The sequence below is a fragment of the Balaenoptera acutorostrata genome, chromosome 9 (assembly GCF_949987535.1).
Source record: "Balaenoptera acutorostrata chromosome 9, mBalAcu1.1, whole genome shotgun sequence".
In the NCBI taxonomy this organism is placed as follows: Eukaryota; Metazoa; Chordata; class Mammalia; order Artiodactyla; family Balaenopteridae; genus Balaenoptera; species Balaenoptera acutorostrata.
Genome location: NC_080072.1, coordinates 85,326,633 through 85,350,935, shown reverse-complemented (window position 1 = coordinate 85,350,935; position 24,303 = coordinate 85,326,633). Strand labels below are relative to the sequence as shown.

Here is a 24,303-nt window from a genome sequence, read left to right as displayed (position 1 = left end):
TGAAAACCTAGAGTAACTAACCCTAGACTAAAATCAGAAGACCTGGGTTCTAGTACTACTCACATGACTATAGGCAAATAACTTGACCAATTTCAGCCTTAGTTTTCTGAACATTAGGTATTAGCTTCGTATTCAATTGGTACATCTAGTTTGCTACCCTCACATGGCTGCTATTGAAAATAAACTGATACAAAAACGTGTTATTTTGTAAACTTAAAAATTGTACAAATATTTCCATTACTAAAATGTGATTTAAGATAATTTTGTATGGACACTGAAAATTTATTTATTTTTCTACTTAATTTTCTCTAAGGAAAAAAATATCAAGAGTAACCAATTAGTTATTGTGTATATGGCACCTCAATCATTACCAAAAAATCTGTTGATAAAATCTTCCCAAAACATTTCATCATAAGGACAAATATTTGACAACGTCATTATTAAGTATTTACTATATTCCAGATTCTGTGATAAATCCTCACAATAACCATATAAGACAGGTAATACCATTATTCCCTACTACAATGTTTAAACTGGGCTCAGAGAGGTCAGGAAACAGTCCCCAAATCACAGAACTAATGAGTGGAAATGCCAAAATTCTAATCCCAAGAAGTCAAACTCCAAAGTCTAAGTCCTCAAATATAAACACTATAGCACCTCTACATACCTCTTAATACTACTGTTATAACACTTTTAGGTGCCTCACAGTTTCAACTCTACCACTAGTCTAAAGAGAATGACTACACTATCTGCATACGCAGAAAAACCTACAAATCATTTTTTAAAGCTTAATTTCAACTCTGGGATCTGAACCTCTGACAGACATTCAGAGCTTTCTGTCATTCTTTCTCCTTCTAATTAAATATGAGAAAGGGAAATGGTGAAAGCATTATATGAAAGGGAAGGGAGAAAGGCTCTCTAAAACCTTTATGTAAGGTCATTTTTCTCCTAGTGTCTTTGATTCTACTGGTTCAGCGAGCTGAAAGATACTACCTAGGTAGAACTTTGGGTCTTCTCCAATCAGTGAAGTTAAGAACCTGCTGACTACATATACTCAAAGACAGGATTTGCCAATTCTAAGTCTTCCCCATAGATGAACTTACTAACTGTCCTCTGACAACAAGGATGGTAAAAGCTGGATCAGCCCTACATAATAATGGTTCACTGAGAAAACTTATGATTCCCAAACTCTTACATTTCTAAACATCAGTATTCCAAAGAGACCCTTATATGAGTACAGTTATTATTATATAGCCCAGCAGAGACATTTCTTTATTGCCCAAGCTGAAAGGCAATAAAGAAAATGTTATAATTACTGATAACTTCAGTAAAACTAATAAATATAAATTAAAAAGGAACCTATAAGGTGGCTCCAGGGACATCTCTCATAAAATACAAAACAATATAACAAATGGACAGAATAAAAATAAATTATGTATAAAAAGCAGGAAAACATTCTGCTGAGAAATGACTAAGATGAAAAGATAATTTATAATACTACTATGTGTATACTGGGTTAATTGTAATTAATCAAACTTTTCATTGAGTTGTCAATGTAACACTTAATTGGCATATAAGTATTTTTTTTAATTATGGTGAAAGGTATGAATACGTGACACAAGTATTTTGTCTCCATCTGCTGGAAAGTAACAGCACTATCCTAACATCAATAAAATTTGTAAATGCTGGCAAAGTAAGAATTTCTGAAGATATGAAATCGCATCTTTAATATTTCTACATCATTTTCATGAAACTTCAGAGCTTTAATACTTTTTACATTTTGTTATAGCATGTAACAAACCAAAGAATAATTATATCCTTACAGAACCATGCTTTTCATTAATCCATTCAAAATATAAACTCAAATATAAAAACATTACCAAGTATAAAAATATTTAACCAATTTGCTAACATATTATAGTTAAAATAATCTTCCCAAGTACTAGTAATTTAAATGAGGCCTTAAAAGACTGCAAATGTTTTATCATTGCTTTCCTATATGTAAACTGAACCTTTAGTAACAATCCATAGATGCTCATAATATAAAACCATACAAATTTCATATCAGATAATCAATATACATCATTGTTTTGCAAATACATAAACAGACACAGATATTTGCAGAATTGATCAAATTACAGCATCAAGCAGAAATACTTAAATAATAACTAGTGATAAAATTTAGATTTAATACATCTCAAAATCTGATTTGGATTATTATTCATTTTTGGAATTCATAATACATCTTGCCAATCTACTAGCAGACTCAGTTCATTCCCTTAGGAATACCAAGTTATAAGAAATGCCTGTGTGGCTACAATCAAAATATGAAGATACCTTTAGTAACTGATGACACATTACAGTCTTCTGGTGGAAGACCTGTCCCACCATCCTTCCAGTATGGATTCAATTCTCTTTCCAGCAGTCTGAACTGGAACAAAACATTTTCAGAGGTCACAATTTTAAAATAACCCCACCATAAAATATATTAATAAATTAAAAATCTGAGACTCAGTTAACAATTGTAACCTTACGGAAATACTTTAAAAACTCTTAAGACATGCTCTTTTCCAACTTGCAGGAAATAATGTCTAAATTAACATTCATTCAATGCTTTTATTGAATGCCTACCATGAATCAGAACTGTGCTAGATGCAGAAGATGTAATAGTCAATATGCCTAACACAGTCCTTGCTAGCTTATGAGATAGTGAGGAATACAGACAATATACAAGTAACTGACAAGTGCTTTGAAGACAGAAGTACGGAGTGTTAAAGCCATACACAATTCAAACTCCTCTCATGCTGACAAATCAAAGACTTCCTAAAGGAAGTAATATGAGTACTATTAGACCTATGAGCAAGAATTAGCCAGTTTCTTCTGTGGGAAAAGAGAGAATTAAGAGGTTCCAAGTATAGGAATAAAAGCATGTTCATAAAACCCAAGAGGAAAGAAAAAGCACTGCACCTTTAGGGAACAAAGTAATTCAGACTGGCTAAAACTTGAGAAGCATGAATGAATAGCAATAAGAGATTAGGTTGTAGAATAATCAGGGACTAGGCCACAGGAACCACTTTAAACTGCTATTGGAGCTTTCTGCTGGGGCAATGGTGAGTCATAAACATGATCAGCTTTGTGTTACACAAAGAGCAAACTGGTTTCAGAGTGGAGAGAAGACTGGAGAAAAGCAACCTTATAGGTAGAAAACCAGTAAGAAGACTGTGGCAGTAATCAGGAAAAAGATGACAGTAGCCTAGTCACAACGCAAGTGTCTACTGTGTTCCAAGCACTATGCCAGGTACTGGGGCTATAATTAATAAGCCAGGCATAGTCCTCACCATCAAAGAAATTATGGCCTTGAGAAAGGAGAAAGACAAGCAATATTAACATAGAAGAGTGCTATGAAAGTAAAGACTGATACAGAAACATATACTAGGGGTATCCAATTTGACTTAGGGGGTCAGAAAATGCTTCTTAGAACTAATAATGGCAATTATTAGAAATAATAATGGCAATTAGATAGAGAAGAATGGAAAGAGTTAAACGTTAGCTTCCAGAACCAACCTTTGAAAACAAAAATGTTGGATAAAAAATTTTTAAAAAGCATTTAAAATGTATTCATGAGTTGACAAAAAAGTACAGAATCTCCAAAGAACAAAATTTAAGTTAGGAATTTCCTGGCGGGCCAGTGGTTAAGACACCATGCTTCCACTGCAGGGGGCGCAGGTCCGATCCCTGGTCTGGGAACTAAGATCCCACATGTCACATGGTGCGGCCAAAAGATAGAAAAAAACAAAAAACAAACAAAACAATTTTTAAGTTAAAGGTTAACTTAGAGGGATAAGCGAAGTAGTAAGGATTTGACTTCTTATAATGTACACACAAAAAGACTGCCACCTCCCTTTTTAGCCTACTGTAAAATCTCACAGTATCTACCATTTCTTCCAGTGGTCTTATTTGGACACTCAAAGAGATACACATCAGATACTCAACAGGATAACAAAGACTAAAATTACAAACTGAGGAGGACAATTGACAACTGGTAAGACGAATTATGAGATACTATCTGAAAGTACACAAAAGACACAAGACTGAGTATATAAAGAACTACCATCAGTAAGAAAAAGATAAACAACAAAAAACATAAACAAGCAGTTCATACTATAAGAAATCTAAATGATAAAAAAAAAGATCTCTCCTAGTAATCAGAGGAATGCATTTTAATACATGAAATACCATTTCTCACACATTAATCAGCATGACATAATTTTAAAGTTTGACAATACAGATACTAAGTATGTTTAAGAAACATACATTGTTGGGGCACAATAAATTGATATAATCTCTTTGCAAGTGTTTGTAAAAGAAAGTAGATGCATACTTAATAACTTAGCAATTCCACTTCTAAATATGCACTATGGAGAAATTTAGCACTGCTTGTAATAGTTTGTAAGAGTGAAAAACAAAATATCCATTCCAAGAGGAATGGATATTTACAGAATGGCAGAGTTAGATTATGAAAGACTATACAGTGATTGAAAGGAATAAAATAGAAATAAAATATATCAACATGAATCAATCTCTAAAACATGCTCAGACCTTCTAGTCAAGAGATTTATATTAAAGTTCAATTCATGTTGCCATGTTTGTCTCTGCTCAGGACAAACCGAAAAGATATACAAAATATAAAACACTGCTAAGTTCAAAACAAGATAAACCCCTCTCTGTGGACCAGAAACAGAAGAGAAATGCAAAGCAGTAAGCATAACTGAAGCCACATGACTGCTGGGCTCTATGTGCAAGCAGAAAATGTTAGTCCTTAGTTCAATTTCTAAAAGATAATAGATACTAAAGGTGCTCCAGCATATACAGGGGAATGGAAACAAAGCCAAGGACTGGAATGGGGAGATGTCCTGCTTATGAAAAAAGGTTGAAAAATTGGTATGCATCTCTATATGCTATAGACTGGTTTTATAGATATGTGCCATAGATCTGTAGCTTACAGCACAATGTGGGCACAAGAAGCCAAGAAGACACAAAGACTTGAGCACTGGCTTTCAAGCTTTTCTGTGACTTTGACCCATAGAGAGATTTTCTGTGTGTATGTGTATCCAAAACAAAGGTTTTAGGAAACAAAACGTATATTTGTTACATGTAATACATGCTGATAGTTTATATTTTTAAATGATGACTGCAATAAATTTGACTCACAATATGAAAAACATTAGCATAAAGCACAAAAGAAATGATATCCTCAGTATAAAGAAGACATATGAAATCAACATGCTTCACACTGAAACTTCAGTTAAGGACCATCATTTTAGTCTTCTTCCTATGATCTTCATTTATTTTCACTCCCATTATAAGAATTATCATTTGATTCTAAGGCAAGGGCCGTATTTTCCTCAAAATAAACCAAATATTTATGTGTTAAGAATATGATGATGTAGGAAGGAGAGATCAAGATGGTGGAGTAGGAGGATGTGGAGCTCACTTCCCTCCAAGAACACAGCAAAAATACATCTACATGTGGAACAATTCTCACTGAAAACCAACAGGAGACTGGTAGAAAGACTCATACAACAAAGGCTGTAAGAAAAATCCACACAGATTCAGGTAGGAAGAGAAGAGAAGCAATCAAGTCAGGAATTGTGACCCTGGGAGGGGACACAGAAAAGGAAGGAGATTACATGGACTCAGAGATCCTCCCTGGGGGGTGAGCAATTCAAGCCACATATTGGGTTCCCTAGCCCTGGGGTCCAACGCCAAGAAGACAAGTCCCCTTAGCTGATTTGAAAACCAGTGGGACTAACAAGGGGACTGTAAGAAACCTAGACTCTCCTCATGAAGAGCACACACAAATTTGATTACTCTCGAAACAAGGCAGCAGAAGCAGACTTAAACTGCCCCAGGACTCTGGCCAGTTTCCTGCAACACCCCCAGCCCATGTTCCAACCTAAGCCAAGTGCCTGCTACAGCACCACTTGCTCCATGGTACAGTTCCACACTGGGGCAAGGGATGCTGCACCCAAGAAGAGTACACAGTTGTGAGAAATGAACCCTGCTCAAATCTGGAACTGCATCTGAATGGAGTGACAGCAACCACTGAAGGTGCTTGGCGAGGCAGTGCATCAGGAGCAGTCTGTAACTGTGACTGGGCTGGGACCACCACAGCCCACTCCCTGACCAAAGCCAAGTGCCCATTCCAGCCCCTCTTGCTATGTCATGCAGCTCCAAACTGGGGCAAGGGCTGCAGGACTGAGGGGAGTATGCTGTTTTGATGGACAGATCTAACCTGACCCAGAATGGCATCTGACAGGGGTGGGGGGAGGCAGCAGTCACTGCAGCTGATTATGGAAGCAGCTCATTGGGTGAGGTCCGAAACTCAGACTGGGGTCCAGACCACCACAGCCCACACCTGACCTTTGCCGAGCACCCACTCTGGCCCCTCTTGCTCCAATACTGGTCCCCTCTGGGGCAAAGTACTGGTGCTAGGAACGAAAAGAGTACACACTTAAAGGGAATGGAGCCAGCTCACTCCCAAATCACAGGGCTTCTGCTCCAGGAACTTGGGGCCCTACCCCACCTCCAGTAAGGTGGTGTTGGTCACTGAGCAGAGAAGAACCCCAGGCTCACACCGGGCTCTAGTCCCTCCATCTCAGTCTCACCTCCTACAAAGGTGACAGCTGCCAGCACACCCTGTGGAAAGATGTGACTCATGCTCAGGTCAGATCCAGTTCTCCCATCAAAGCCACTGGACACATGGAGACTGCATAGAAATGCTCCCACACAAGGACACTCCTTCAAGATCAGAGTAGGTAAATGTTTCACCTAATATCACAGACACAGAGAAAGTTAAGCAAAATGAAAAGAAAGAAGACTGTTTCAACTGAAAGAACAAGAGAAAAACCCTAAAGAAAACAACTAACAAAACAGCAATGAACAACTTAATATACAAAGAGTTCAAAGCATTAGTAATAGGAATACTGACTAAATTAGAAGAAAGAATAGAAGAACAGAGTGAGAATTTTAAAAAAGAACTTAAAAACATTTTTAAAAGACAGAACTGAAGAACACACTAACTGAAATGCAAAACAAATTAAAAGGAATCAACAGCAGACAAAGTAATACAGAAGAAGATGAAATAAAAATTAACTCAATCTGAACAGAAAAAGAAAAATGAGGTTTAAAAATAATGAGAACACTTACGGGATCTCTAAGACAACAACCAGCATACCACCATTCACACTATAGGGGTCCTAGAAGGAGAAGAGAGAGAGAGGCAGGGCAAAAATGTGTTTGACGAAATTATGGACTGCCAGAACCTGAAGAAGGAAACAGAAATCCAGGTACAGGAAGCACAGAGGGTACTAACCCAACCCTAAAAAAATGTTAAAGCATTTTCTCTAAGTGGAAAGGAAAAAGCTACAACAAGTAAGAATCTATAGGAAAGGGAAAATCCCACTAGTAAAGGCAAATATATAGTAAAGCCTATGGCTCAATCACTTAAATAGGCTCTTACTAAGATTAAGACAAAAAACTGTGCAATCAACTATAACTACAATGAACAGTTAAGGAAAAACGTGAATATGTAAAATACGTCATTAAAAACACAAAATGTGGTGAAGGGGATTAGAAAAATGTAAATCGTTTAGAATGTATTTGAACTTAAATGACTACCAGTTTAAAACATGTAAATATAGTTATAGGTCAACATATATGAACCATACGGTAACTGCAAATCTAAAACCTGTAATACATACAAAAAAATCTAAAGAAAAAAGAACACAGGCATACCACTAAAGAAAATCATCAAACCCCAAGGGAAGGAACTAAAAGAAGAAAAGAACAAAGACGAACTGAAAAAACAACCAGTAAACAAGTAACAAAATGGGAATAAGGACACACCTATCAATAATCACTTCAAATGTAAATGGACTAAATGATCCAATCAAAAGACACAGAGCAGCTGATTGGAAAAAAAGAAAAACAAGACCCATCTAAATGCTTCTTATAAGAAACTTACTTCAAACATAAAGACAAACACAGAAACTGAAAGTGATGGGATAGAAAAAAATAATTCATGCAAATGGAAATGACAAGAAAGCAGGGGTAGAAGTACTCATTTCAGACAAATTTTTAAAATAAAGTCAATAAAAAAAGATAAAGAAGGGCATTATTAAAGAAAAGGATTTCAATGCAAGAAGAGGAGGTAACACTCATTAACATGTATGCACCTAATATAGGAGCACCTAAATATATACATACAGCAAATATTAACAGACATAAAGGGAGAAATTGACAATAACAAATAATAGCAGAGGATTTTATCACCCCACTTACATCAATGAACAAATCATCCAGACAGGAAAACAATAAGAAAACAGTAATCTTAAATGATACTTTGGACCAGATGGACTTAGTAGATATCTACAGGACACTCCAACCAAAAACAGTAGAATACACATTCTTTTCAAGTGCATGTGGAACATTTTCCAGAATAGATCACATAGGAGGCCAAAAAACAAGTCTCAACTAATTTAAGAAGATAGAAATTATATCAAGCAGTTTTTCCAACCACAAGGCATAAAACTAGAAATCAAAAACAGGAAGAAAAATGGAAAAAACACAAAATGTGGAGACTCAACAATATGCTACTAAAAGAAAAACCAATGGGTCAATGAAATCAAAGAGGAAATCAAACAAAACCTCTAGACAAATGAAAATAAAAACACAACTTTCTAAAATCTGTGCTACACAGCAAAAGTAGTTCTAAAGGTAAGTTTACAGCAGTAAAAGGCCAACCTCAAGAAACAAGAAAAATCTCATAAACAACCTAACCTACCATCTAACAGAATTAGAAAAAGAAGAACAAACAAAAGCAGAAAGAAGAAAGCAATTAAGATCAGAGGGGAAATAAATAAAACAAAGAACAAGAAAGAAAAAAAATAGAAAAGACCAATGAAACCAAGAGTTGATTTTTTGAAAAGATAAACAAAACTGATAAGCCTTTAGGCAGATTCATCAAGAAAAAAAGAGGACCCAAATAAACAAAATAAGAACTGAAAGACGAAATATAACAACTGCTATCACAGAGATACAAAAATATCATAACAGAATACTATGAACAGTTAAAATGCCAACAAATTAGACAACCTAGAAGAAATCAACAAACTTCTAGAAACATAAAAACTTACAAGACTGAATCAGGACAAAGTAAACCATATGAACAGAAAGATCACTAGTAGTAAAATTGAATTTGTACTTTAAAAAACTCTCAACAAACAAAAATTCAGGAACAAATCCATTCCTGGGAGAAGTCTACCAAACATATATAAAAGAACTAATATCTATACCTTCTCAAACACCTCCAAAAAACTGAGGAAGAGGGAACATTCCCAAATTAATTCTATGAGGCCATCGCTAATTACCCCGATACTAAAATAAGACAAAGACACTACCAAAAAAAAAAAATTACAGGTGAATATCTCCGATGAATAAAGATCCAAATATCCTCAAGAAAATATTAGCAAACCAAATTCAACAATATATAAAAAGGATCATACATAATGATCAAGTGAGATTTATTCCAGGGATGCAGGGATGGTTCAATATTTGCAAACCAATCAATATGATACACCACATTAACAAAAGGAGGAAAAAAATCACATGATCATCTCAACAGACACACAAAAAGCATTTGACAAAATTCAACGTCCTTTGGTGACAAAAACTCTCATCAAAGTTGGTATAGAGGGAAAATATCTCAACATAATAAAGACCATTTGTGACAAATCCACAGCTAACCTCATACTTGATGATGAAAAGCTGAAAGCTTTTCCTCTAAAATCAGGAACAAAGGGGTTCCAAGACAGCAGAGGAGTAGGAGGATGTGGAGTTCCTCTCTCTCCATGGATGCATCAGGAATACATTTACAGATGCAACAATACTCACAGAACACCAGCTATACACTAGCAGAAGACCTTGGACACCGGAAAGGACTATAAAGATCCCTGCATAACTGGGTAGGAAGAAAGAAAGGAGAAGGAGGAGGAGAGGAAGTGGGACAGCACCTGCATGCCAGTGGTGGGAGCTGAAGCAGGGGAGAAATTCCCTCATCCGGGGAAGCCCCCTCACCAATGAGGTAATCAGTTGGGAGAGAAGGGAAGCATTTGAGGCTGTCGGTGGAGGATGAAGCAACCGACCTGTGGCAGATGGGACAGAGTGAAAACTACAAAGACAGTCCGTACCATGGCCCTAAGTGCCCCAGACTGGAATATGTGTCCAACAGTGCACATGGGGACTGGGAGTTGGAGCATGGGGATTGGAGAGCAAACCCGGGGCAAGAACTGCTGTTGGCTGTGGGGAGATGGCCTGAGGGAACAGGAGGGAGGAAATGGCAACAGAGAATGCCTATGGAGGAAAACCAGAATGCCATGGAAGCAGGGCGCTACTGCTGAGTCACAGGCAGGGGGTGGAGCCACCACTGTAGCCAGTCTCTCTCCACACGCCAGCGCCTAGCACCAGGCAATACAAAAGGCCCTGCCACGGCTGGCCCTCATGCGCCTGTCGCTGGCACTACAAAAAACCCAGACAGGGCTAGCCCTTGCGCACCTGCCGCCAGGCGCTAAAAAAAGACTGGCCAGGGCTGGCCCTCACACGCATGCCACTGGGCACTAGAAAAAGGTTCCCACTAGGACCATATCTCTTGCGCCCATGGCTGCCAGCTTCCCCACGTACCTGGCGCCACTGGGGCTTCCACTATCCAAGTAGCCGCGCCACCTCTGCAGCCTGTCCTCACCAGGACAGACCCAACTGCTCCAGGGAAGCCTCAGGAGCAGACTCCTGTGGGTGGCCCACACACATAGATGGGGGTAAAAACACAGCTGAGCCCCAGGGGTGGGGCAACTAAAAAAGAGGAACGTAAATCTTTCCATCAGTTGCACAAGCGGCAAATTAAATCCCTGTAATCAGCTAAGTAGACCCTGTGCCTATGGAATATCTGAAAGGACAATGAGTATTCCCAAAAATGAAAATGGTCTACAACTGGCAGCTGTGGACTTTGGGGACAAGCACACACACGAGTGGGGCCAGATCAGAATCTCAGCTGTCCCCACAGGGCCCACAGCAGGTCCAGAGACCAGCATAGAGGCATTGGACAGTCTCCTGAGGAGGCAGAGGTGGGCTGTAGCTCACGGCAAGGACAATAACAGCTGAGACCCCAGGAAAACATTATTATTACTATTAATTTTACTCAGTTTTGATTCATTCTGTTGTTAAATCTGTTGTTTTGGGTTTTTTTTTCTTTTTCTTTGTTGTTGTTGCTGTTGGTTTTTTGGGGTTTTTTAAATTTTTACTTTTATTTAGTCTCGAGTTTTTTTTAACATACTTTCGATCTTTTTATGTTTCTATTTTTACTTTGCTTTTCTGTTGTTCTGTGCTTTTTCATCGGTTTTTAATATATTTAAAAAATTTTTTTGTATTTCCATTTTCCCTTTGCTATCCTGTTCTCTGGGTTTTGTACCCATTTCTTTTTTGTTTTTGAATCATTTTTGTCTGTTTTGTTTTCTTTGTTTTATTCTTCTGTTGGCACTCTGCTTTGATTTTTTTTGTTTTGTGTTTTTGTTAGTTTTGTTTTTAATTGTTCAATTTCGTTTTGGGATTCTTTGGCTGTTCTCTTTTTTTTTTTTTTTTTTAATGAGGATCTTGAATCAGATGCGTGTTTTTTTTTTTTTTGATTGATTGATTGATTGATTGATTTTGGCTGTGTTGAGTCTTCGTTTCTGTGCGAGGGCTTTCTCCAGTTGTGGCAAGCGGGGGCCACTCTTCATCGCGATGCGCGGGCCTCTCACCACCGCGGCCTCTCTCGCCGCGGAGCACAGGCTCCAGACGCGCAGGCTCAGCAGTTGTGGCTCACGGGCCCAGCCGCTCCGCGGCATGTGGGATCTTCCCAGGCCAGGGCTCGAACCCGTGTCCCCTGCATTAGCAGGCAGACTCTCAACCACTGCGCCACCAGGGAAGCCCTGGCTGTTCTCTTGATTTTTGTTTTCTTTGGTTGTGTTTTTGTTTCTTCTGTGTGTGTTTGTGTGTGTGTGTGTTTCTTTGTTTTTGCTCATTTGATTTTGCTTTTACCATTTGGGGTTTTGTTTGTCCCTTTTTTTCCTTTAATCCGTGACAAGCTGCTTGTGGGATCTTGGCTCCCCGACCAAAAGTTGGGCCTGAGCCTCTGGGGGAGGAGGACAGAGTCCAGGATACTGGACTGCCTGAGAATTCCCAGTCCCAGAAAATATTAATCAGCAAAAGCTCTCACGGAGGTCTCTATCTGAATCCAAGACCCAGATCCACCCAACTGCCTGCAGCCCCCAGCGCTAGTTGCCTCACACCAAACAACAAGCAAAACAGGAACACATACTCACCCATCAGCAGACAGGCTGCCTAAAGTCATACTAAGCTCACAGACACCCCAAACACACCACATGACATGGCCCTTCCCAACAGATGGAAAGGACTCAACTCCACCCACCAGAATGCAGGCACCAGCCCTCCCACCAGGAAGCCTACACAAGCCACTGGACAAACCTCACCCACTGGGGGCAGAGACCAGAAGAAAGAGGAAATACGACCCTGCAGCCTGGGGAAAGGAGACCTCAAACACAGTAAGTTAAACAAAATAAGAAAACAGAGAAATATCTTGCAGATGAAGGAGCAAGGTAAAAACCCACAAGACCAAATAAATGAAGAGGAAATAGGCAATCTATCTGAAAAGAATTCAGAGTAATGATAGTAAAGCTGATCCAAAATCTCGGAAATAGAAAGGATCGAGAAGATGCAAGAAATGTTTAACAAGGACCTAGAAGAACTAAAAAACAAACAATCAGTGATGAACAACACAATAACTGAAATTAAAAATACACTAGAAGGAATCAATAGCAGAATAACTGAGGCAGAAGAATGGATAAGTGAGCTGAAAGACAGAATGGTGGAAATACAGCAAAAACTAACACACCATTGCAAAGCAATTATACTCCAATAAACATGCTAAAAAAAAATAAATGGCGGAAATAACTGCCGCAAAGCAGAATAAAGAAAGAACAATGAAAAGAACGGAGGACAGTCTCAGAGACCACTGGGACAACATTTAGCACACCAGCACTCGAACTATAGGGGTCCCAGAATTAGAAGAGAAAGAGAAATGGTCTGAGAAAATATTTGAAGAGATTATAGACAAAAACCTAACATGGGAAAGGAAACAGTCAATCAAGTCCAGGAAACGCAAAGTCCCATACAAGATAAATCCAAGGAGAAACATGCCGAGTCACATATTAATCAAACTAACAAAAATTAACACAACGAAAAAATATTAAAAGCAGCAAGGGAAAAGGAACAAAAAATATACAAGGGAATTCCCATAAGGTTAACAGCTAATCTTTCAGCATAAACTCTGCAGGCCAGAAGGGAGAGGCAAGATATATTTAAATTGATGAAAGGGAAAAACATACAACCAATATTACTCTATCCAGTAAGGATCTAATTCAGATGCAACGGAGAAATCAAAAGCCTTACAGACAAGCAAAAGTTAAGAGAATTCAGCACCACCAAACAAGCTTTATGACAAATGCTAAAGGAACTGCTCTAGGCAGGAAACACAAGAGAAGGAAAATACCTACAAAAACAAAGCCAAAACAATTAAAAATATGGTAATAAGAACATACATATTACTTTAAATGTAAATGGATTAAATCTGCAAACCAAAAGACACTGACTGCCTGAATGGACACAAAAACAAGACCCTTATACATGTTGTCTACAAGAGACCCACTTCAGACATAAGGACATGTGCAGACTGAAAGTGAGGGGATAGAAAAAGATATTCCATGCAAATGGAAATCAAAAGAAAGCTGGAGTACCAATACTCATATCAAATAAAATAGACTTTAAAATAAAACTATTACAAGAGGTAAAGAAGGACACTACATAGTGATTCAGTGATCAAACCAAGAGGAAGACATAACAATTCTAATTATTTATGCACCCAACATAGAAGCACCTCAATATGTAATGCAAAGGCTAACAGCCATAAAAGGGGAAATCAACAGTAACACAATAATAGTGGGGGACTTTACACTTACACCAATGGACAAATCATCCAGAAAGAAAATTAACAAGGACACACAAGCCTTAAATGACACATTAGACCAGATGGACTTAGTTGATATCTGCAGAACATTCGATCCAAAAGCAGAATAACGTTATTCTTAAGTGCACACGGAACATTCTCCAGGATATATCACATCTTGGGTCACATATCAAGCCTCAATAAATTTTAGAAAATTGAAATCATATCAAGCATCTTTTTGGACAACAATATGAGACTAGCTATCAATTACAGGGAAAAAAACTGTAAAAAACACAAACACACGGAAATTATACAATGTGCTACTAAATAACCAAGAGATCACTGAAAAAAATCAGAGGAAATCAAAAAATACCTTGAATCAAATGACAATGAAAGCACAAGGACATAAAATCTATGGGGTGCAGCAAAAGCAGCTCTAAGAGGGAAGTTTATAGCAATACAATCCTACCCCAAGAAACAAGAAAAATCTCAAATAAACAAACTAATCTTACACATAAATCAACTAGAAAAAGAAGAACAAACAAAGCCCTAGGTTAATAGAAGGAAAGAAATCATAAAAAACAGAGCAGAAATAAATGAAATAGAACAATGAAAACAACAGCAAAAATCAATGAAACTACAAGCTGGTTCTTTGAGAAGATAAACAAAATTGATAAACCATTAGCCAAACTCATCAAGAAAAAAAGAGACAGGACTCAAATCAATAAAATTAGAAATGAAAAAGAGGTTATAACTATCACCACAGAAATATAAAATATTGTTAAGAGACTACTACAAGCAACTATATGCCAAAAAATGGACAACCTGGAAATAACAGACAAATTCTTAGAAAGGTACACCCTTCCAAAACTGAACCAGGAAGAAACAGAAAATATAAACAGACCAATCACAAGTACTGAAATTGAAACTGTGATTTTAAAACTCCCAAAAAACAAAAGATCAGGGCCAAATGGCTTCACAGGCGAATTCTAACAAAGATTTAGAGAAGAGCTAACACCTATCCTTTTGAAACTCTTCGAAAAATTGCAGAGGGAAGAACACTCCCAAACTCATTCTACGAGGCCACCATCACCCTGATACCAAAACCAGACAAAGATATCACACAAAAAAGAAAATTACCGTTCAATACCACTGATGAACATAGATGTAAAAATCCTCAAAAAACTACTAGCAAACCGAATCCAGGAAGACATTAAAAGGATCATACACCATGATCAAGTGAGATTTATCCCAGGGATGCAAGGATTCTTCAATATACGCAAATCAATCACTGTGATACACCATGTTAACAAACTGAAGGATAAAAACCATATGATAATCTCAACAGATGCAGAAAAAACTTTAGACAAAATTCAACACCCATTTATGATAAAAACTCTCCAGAAAGTGGGATTAGAGAGAACCTACCTCAACATAATGAAGGCCATATATGACAAACCCACAGCAAACATTATTCATTATTCTCGATGGTGAAAAACTGAAAGCATTTCCTCTAACATCAGTAACAAGAGTGCCCACTCTGACCACTATTATTCAACATAGTTTTGGAATTCCTAGCCACAGCAATCAGAGAAGAAAAAGAAATAAAAGGAATACAAACTGGAAATGAAGAAGTACAATTGTCATTGTTTGCAGATGACAGGATACTATACTTGGAAAATCCTAAAGAGACCACCAGAAAACTGCTAGAGTTAATCAATGAAATTAGTAAAGGCAAAGAACACAAAATTAATATAGAAATCTCTTGCATTACTATATACTAACACTGAAAAATCAGAAAGAGAAATTAAGGAAAAAATCCCATTTACCACTGCAACAAAAAGAATAAAATACCTAGGAATAAACCTACCTGAGGTGGCAAAAGACCTGTATGCAGAAAACTATAAGACACTGATGAAAGAAATCAGAAATGACACAAACAAATGGAGAGATCCATGTTCTTGGACTGGAAGAGTCAACACTGTGAAAATAACTATACTACCCAAAGCAATCTACAGATTCAATGCAATCCCTATCAAATTACCAATGGCATTTTGAACAGAATTAGAGGAAAAATTTTACAATTTGTATGGAAACACAAAAGACCCCAAATAGCCAAAACAATCTTCAGAAAGAAAATGGAGCTGGAGGAATCAGGATCCCTCACTTCAGACTATACTACAAAGCTACAGTAATTAAGACAGTATGGTACTGGCACAAAAACAGAAATATAGATCAATGGAACAGAAAAGAAAGCCCAGAGATAAATCCACACACTTACGGCCACCTGATCTTTGACAAAGGAGACAAGAATATACAATGGAGAAAAGACAGTCTCTTCAATAAATGGTGCAGGGGAAACTGGACAGCAACATGTAAAAGAATGAAATTAGAACACTCCCTAACACCATACACAAAAATAAACTCAAAATGGATTAAAGACCTAAATGTAAGGCTAGACACTATAAAACTCTTAGAAGAAAACATAGGAAGAACACTTTTTGACATAAATCACAACAAGATCCTTTTTGACTCATCTCCTAGAGTAATGAAAATAAAAACAAAAATAAATAAATGGGACCTCATGAAACTTAAAAGCTTTTGCACAGCACGTGAAGCCATAAACAAGACGAAAAGACAACCCTCAGAATGGAGAAAATATTTGCAAACACAGCAAGTGACAAAGGACTAATATCCACAATATACACACAGCTCATACAGCTAAATATCAAAAAAACAACCCAGTCCAAAACTGGGTCAAAGACCTAAATAGACATTTCTCCAAAGAAGACATACAGCTGGCCAACAAACACATGAAAAGATGCTCAACATCACTATTTATTAGAAAAATGCAAATCAAAACTACTATGAGGTATCACCTCACACCAGTCAGAATGGCCATTATCAAGAAATCTACAAACAGTAAATGCTGGAGAGGGTGTGGAGAAAAGAGAACCCTCTTGCACCGTTGGTGAGAACATAAATTGATACAGCCACTTTGGAGAACAGTATGGAGGTTCCTTAAAAAACTAGAAATAAAACTACAATATGACCTGGCAATCCAACTACTGGACATATACCCTGAGAAAACCATAATTCAAAAGATATATGAACCACAATGTTCACTGCAGCACTATTAACAATAGCCAGGACATGGAAGCAACTTAAATGTCCATCGACAGATGAATGGATAAAGAAGATGTGGTGCATATATACTATGGAATATTACTCAGCCATAAAAAGGAACAAAATTGGGTCATTTTTATTGATGAGGATGATCTTAGAGTCTGTCATACAGAGTGAAGTAAGTCAGAAAAAGAAAAACAAATACTGTACATTAAGGCATATATATGGAATCTAGAAAAATGGTACTGAAGAACCTATTTCCAGGGCAGGAAAAGAAACATAGATGTAGAGAATGGACTTCTGGACATGTGGGGGAAGGGGAGAGTGGGACGAATTGAGAGTGGCACTGACCTGTATACACTACCATGTGTAAAATAAATAGCTAGTGGGAAGCTTCTGTATAGCACAGGGAGCTCAGCTCGGTACTCTGTGATGAACTAGATGAGTGGGATGGGGCGGGGGTTGGAAGGAGGCTCAAGAGGGAGGGAATGTATGTATACATATAGCTGATTCACTTTGTTCTGCAGCAGAAACTAACACAACATTGCAAAGCAATTATACTCCAATAAAAAAATTTTTCATTAAATCAAGTATAAAAAAATAAAATAGGGCTTCCCTGCTGGCGCAGTGGTTGAGAATCTGCCTGCCAATGCAGGGGACACGGGTTCGAGCCCTGGTCTGGGAAGATCCCACATGCCGCGGAGCAACTGGGCCCGTGAGCCACAACTACTGAGCCTGCGCGTCTGCAGCCTGTGCTCCGCAACAAGAGAGGCCACGATAGTGAGAGGCCCACACACTGCGATGAAGAGTGGCCCCCACTTGCCGCAACTAGAGAAAGCCCTCGCACAGAAACGAAGACCCAACACAGCTAAAAATAAATAAATAAATAAATAAATAAATAAATTTTTTTAAAACTTAAAAAAAAAAAGAATCCTGTTTTAAAAAAATAAATAATAAAATAAAATAAAATCAGGAACAAGACAATGTTGCCCACTCTCTCCACTTTCATTCAACACAGTATTGGAAGACCTACCCACATCAATCAGACAAGATTAAGAAATAAAAGGTGTCAAAATTGGAAAGGAAGAAGTAAAACTGACACTATTTGCCCATGACATGATACTATATATAGAAAACCCTAAAGTCTTCACCAGAAAACTATTAAAACTAAGAAATAAATTTTATAAAAGTTCAGAATACAGATTAGCATACCGAAATCTGTTGCTTTTCTATATACTAATGATGAATTATCAGAAAGAGAATTCAAGAAAAAAAATCCCATTTACAATTGAATCAAAAAAGAATAAAATACCTCGGAATAAACTTAACCAAGGAGGTAAAGGACCTATACTCTGAAAATATAGGACAAAGATGAAGGAAATTAAAGATGGTAAAAGAAATAGATATACCATGTTCACAAATTATTAGAATGCTATTATAATATCCATACTACCCAAAGCAATCCCTATCAAAATACCCAAGACATTTTTCAAAGATTTAGAATAAATAATCCTAAAATTTATATGGAACAACAAAAGACCCCAAATAGCCAAGACAATCTTGAGAAAAAAGAAAAAAGCTGGAGGTAAAACATTCCCTCACTTTAGACATTACTACAAAGCTATAGTAATCCAAACAGTATGATACTGGCACAAAAACACACACATAGATCAATAGAACAGAATAGGCAGCTAAGAAATCAACACACACACCAGTGGTTCAATTGATCTATGACAAAGGAGACAAGAATATACAATAGAGAAAAACAGTCTCTGCAGTAAGTGGTGCTAGGACAATGTACAACTATATGTAAAAGAATGAAATTAGAACATTCTCTAATACCATATACAAAGAATAAACTCAAAATGGATTGATGACCTAAATGTAAGAACAGAAACCAGAAATCTCGAAGAAAACACAGGCAAAACACTCTTTCCAATAAATTGTAGCAGTATTTTTCTGGATCTATCACCTCAGGTAAAGGAAAAAAACCCAGAATAAACAAATGGAACCTAATTAAACTTAAAAGCTTTGACACTGCAAAGGAAACCATCAACAAAAGGAAAGACAACCTACTGAATGGGAGAAAATATTTGCAAATGATATTTCTGATAAGGGGTTAATATTCAAAATTATATATAAACAGCTCAAAGAACTCACTATCAAAAAAACAACCCAATTAAAAAAATGGGCAGAGACCTGAATAGACATTTTTCCAAAGAAAACATACATATGGCCAACAGGCACATAAAAAGATTCTCAACATCACTAATCATCAAGGAATTGCAAATGAAAACCACAATGAGGTACCACCTCACACCTGTCAGAATGGCCATCATCAAAAAGACCACAAATAACATGTTGGTGACGTGGAGAAAAGAGAATCCTAGTACATTTCTAGTAGGAATGTAAATTGGTACAGCCACTATGGAAAACAATAAGAACTTTCCTCAAAAAACTAAAAATAGAACTACCATATGATCCAAAAATTCCACTTCTGAGGTACATATTCAAAGAAAATGAAAAGACTAATTCAAAAAGATATATGCACCCAATGTTCATAGCAGAATTATTCACAACACCCAAGATATGGAAGCAACCTAAGTATCCACCAATAGATGAATGAATAAACAAGTTGTGATACACACACACACACACACACACACACACACACACACACACACACAGAGGACTATTTCTCAACGATAAAAATAAATGAAATTCTGCCATTTGCAACAATATGGACGGACCTACAGGATTTTATGCTTAGTGAAATACGCCAAATACTGTAGTTATTACTTATATGTGGAATAAAATGAATATATAACAAAACAGACTCACAGATAGAACTAGTGGTCACCAGTGAGGAAAGGTAAGGTCAAGGGGCTCAATAGAGGTAGGGGATTAAGATGTACAAACTACTATGTATAAAGTAAATAAACTACAAGGATATATTGTACAGCACAGGGAATTATAGCCATTGTTTTATAATAACTTTAAATGGAGTATAATCTATAAAAATATTGAACAACTAAGGTGTACACCTGAAACTAATACTGTATGTCAACCATACTTCAATAAAAAAATTAGATTAAATTAAAATACAATAAAACTTTTAAAGACTTATTATAAAAATAAAAACTGTAACCATCATTTGATAGAAAGAAAATATGTGGATGTTTGAAAACTGGCTTGTCTCACTCATTAATCTAGATGATTTACTTCGGTACACAATAATCTGAATTCTTACCTAAGCAAAAACCAAAAATTACTACAGGTTATCATACATCAGGACTAAATCCAGGCATTTACAGAGCAAAATAAATTCATGGGTAAAAGAATAATACTGTACAATTTCAAATATACAAAAAAAAAAGAAGCACCTACAGTTTCCCAAGAAGTTTATAATCTCATAAGGGAAACAGGATAAGACTATTAAATTACAGTGCTTTATAGAAAACTACAAGTACTATATAGTAAAGGAACAAATAAAGTGCTATAGGAACATAAAGGAAGCAGAGATTTATTTCAATCAAGCAAAATAATAAGAATTTCATCATATATATCAAGTTAGGCCTTGAAGGATAAACAGGATGCAGTCATACAAGAATAGAGGGCATGTACTTAGAAAAATCCAGATGAACAAAAATTCAGAGACAGGAATTTGCAGAGAAATACAACAGAAATTAATTAAACTATTTTGGTTGAGATGCAGATCACCCAAAGGAAAGTGTCCAATCTAATGTGTTTGGACTCTATTTGCAGGCAGCATTTTGTGGTCTTTAAAAAAGAATAATAAATATAGCACCTTTCTTTTCAATCTAGGCTCTGAGCAAGTTAAGAAACATAAAAAAAGCATAAGAAATAAAAGACAAAAATTACCTTTATTGCTAATGAAGGCTAAATTGGAATTTTTCTTTCAGTGAACACCAAATGCATCTGTTAACTGAACCCCACAACGAGGCAGATTTTCCCAGGTGTAGAATGCACTGAACCAACCCCCCACTTCATATCATTCCCCACACAATCTCTGCAAGCAGTCTGTTCCATAAGCAGGAAAGGCAGGGCTAAGTCAAGTATGCCCAGTTTATCCTTTGCAAATTTTCTAATAGAAAATGTACTTCATATCCTCAAGGACAGAATGAGAAAGAAGGGTGGCATGAAACACCACTAGCAGAGCTTCATCCACGGAAAAGGAAATACTACAAACAGCAAAGACACGTTCCCCTTAACTTCAATCACTGAAGATTTCTAAACAGAATAATACCATGACAAAAGCTGTACTTTGAAAAAGTTAGTCTGACATCAGTCGTAGGATGCTGAAAAACAAAAACGTTATTGTAACTGCCCAGGCAAGAGTAAATTAGGGCCTGAACCATAATAATATTTAATGTTAACCAGTTCTTAGTTCCAGGGGCTGTCTTCAGTTCACTTCATATATTAACTCAGCTCCAGTAAAGATGATATAAATGAGACAAAGAGGTGAAGACATAAACTAACAAATGGCATTTAAACTAGGAGTAGCAGCAGGAATGGAAAAGATGATATAGGTGCAAAAAAAAAGACAAAAACTACATAAGCAAATGAGCAAATCAACAGACACTGACTTACTTGAATCAGAGAAGTTTATATAGAATTTGTAAGAAAATATTATATTAATTAGAAAAGCTGTAATTCAATGCTGGAAAGTTGGTAAGATAAGCATGACAAAGTACTATAGCTTCTTAGGAAAGGAAAGGTGGTTTTCTGTAACAGTATTTCTAAGAAAAACTAATCACTATCTCAATGTATTAAAGATACTCAAGAGTTTACTACATTCTGTTGTTTGATATAGAGAACAGACGAATCTGTGCAAAACCTAAGATCATAAGCCAGGGATACCCAAACATACCAGACCATTCATGCCCACAAACAGCAGAGCACGATTTCAGAAGCAAGCATGTAATCACAATGGGTAAAATCAACTTTCTGACTTCATGCAGCTCCTCTTTCTTGCTCTACTACCCACTGGTTACACCCCTTTGGTACTTTCCCCCTAACTTCCTCAGGTCTAACTCAGAGACAAAACAGAACTTAGTAAAGATATTCCAAAAACCTCTGGCCCCAAAGTTCCAAATGGGCAGCTACTTAATTATAAAGCCAATACAGTTTACCACACCAACATTTTCAGAATTAAAATCAAACTGGGGAAGAAACAAAAACACAAAACATTGATCATAGGACTTCATGATCACTCTTTCATATTTTTCATTTATTTGTGCCTCTATGTTGCATTCAAATTCTTGAATTTGATAGTCTAAATTCTTAAAGACTATCTTCTTGTTCACTAATTCTGTCTTCAGCTGTATTGTTGTTTCACCATTTTACAAGTTTCTAATTTCAACTCTAATATTTTTCATTTCTAATATTGGCTCTTTCTCAAATCCACCTTCTTATTAATCTTTTAACCGTTATTCACATTTTTGATACCTACTATTACTATATAAGCTATTAAATATTCCAAAAGATAAAGGTTTTATGAGTCTGATTCTGTTGTTTATTGTTTCAGATGACTCTCATTCATGGACTATCGTTACATTTTCATGTATAGTATGATTTTAGATTATGACCTTAAATGCCATAGAACTTGCTTCTGGGAGACCTGTGAGGCCTAAATTGACAGTGTCATCCTTTAGAAAGGACTGGTAGTTATTTCTGCCAATCATTTCAAGGCACTACCAACTCAAGAATGCTTTAAATTCTCACCTTGAAGATTTTCAGGTGTAAACCAAATTCTGTACTCAACCATATATGCCCTAGATTTATAAATATAATATACATTTAAACTCATTTCCTACAAAAAAACTTTAAAAGAATATATCACATTTCATAGTTGTTCCCACTGATTTATTAAATACCACAAAAAATAATATCTTACAAGTAAAACTGCATTTACATAAATGTGTATCAGTTAAAGGCAAATCAGAAAGTTAAAGCATTTTAAATGTTCTTACCTGTTCAAGTGCTTGGGTTTTCTCTTGCTCTATTTTCCTTATAGTTTCCTTTTCAGCTTTGAGTGATAATGATGACACAGTTTTAACAGACATAAAATCAACAGTCATCCATTCATCCCTCTGTTAAGAAAAAGAAGTCACTTCAATCTAAATTGATTAGAACAACACTAAACACTTAGCAATAAATTAGAGATTCTGGAGGCACTCAAACCTGGATTAAATCCCACATGGCTGTATAACTTAAAGAAAGTTTCTTAGTCTCTCTAAGCCTTCTTCTCTCCCCTGTAAAAATGGGTTAAAATACCTACCTTTCAGGAATGTTTTAAGGAGTTAACAAGAAAACTGACTTAAGGCATCTAGCCCAATGCCAGATATACAACAGGCACTCAAACATAGTTCTTTTCACCTTTCTTTCTTCACTGTTGCTAACAGTGTAAATATAGCACTCTTCCTCAGGCGTATGAACTATAACCCAAAATTTGTGAACTATTCAACTATAAGCATTGCTAAGAAAATTATGGCATGAAATGAAGGGAAAGAAAAACCGTGACTGAACTCTACTCGCTGTAGAAAAGTCAGATAGATGTAACAATACAAGACTTCAAGTACATAAGGGGAAAAGTGCCACTTCCTTATCAACAACCAGAAGTAGGAAACCCTCTGAGGGACTAAAATAGGGATAAATGCTAACTTTCCCACAGGAGAAGAAGGGGAGCCCAAAGGATCAGCAAACAGCATTATTGCTAAAATTACTCATAAAAGTATACTGTTTACAAAGTCTAGTTTTTCTTCTGAATAAATTACAATCATCTTTCATTTTAACATTCATCTACTCTTGTAAGTTGACGCTTCTTTGTTTAAAATCAGGCAGCTTACCTGAATAACTTGGTTGTCTTCTTTTTCTGACTTTTCATCTTTCACCTTCCAGGCCTTTTCCTTGCCAGTAGTGTGGGAGGGAACAGCCTCAACCCACTCATCTTCAGAGCTCTAAGAATATTTAGCATATAATTAGAATTCTCAAATTTACATACTTCCACATAAAAACTCTGTGTGGTTCCACTCTTCCTC

The 24,303-nt window shown here is 36.6% G+C and overlaps 1 protein-coding gene across 2 annotated transcripts in view; it reads right to left on the bottom strand.

Moving 5' to 3' along the window:
- The window catches only part of CWF19L2 (CWF19 like cell cycle control factor 2), a 185,528-nt gene that overhangs the window by 138,804 nt on the left and 22,421 nt on the right, over window positions 1–24,303 (bottom strand). For both annotated transcript variants that reach the window (XM_007182672.3, XM_057553460.1), the window contains exons 4-6: window positions 24,112–24,222; window positions 23,236–23,355; window positions 2,338–2,431 (exon numbers count right to left, since the gene is read on the bottom strand). In XM_007182672.3, coding sequence (XP_007182734.1) covers window positions 2,338–2,431; window positions 23,236–23,355; window positions 24,112–24,222 — 325 coding nt within the window. The remainder of the gene's footprint in view (window positions 1–2,337; window positions 2,432–23,235; window positions 23,356–24,111; window positions 24,223–24,303) is intronic.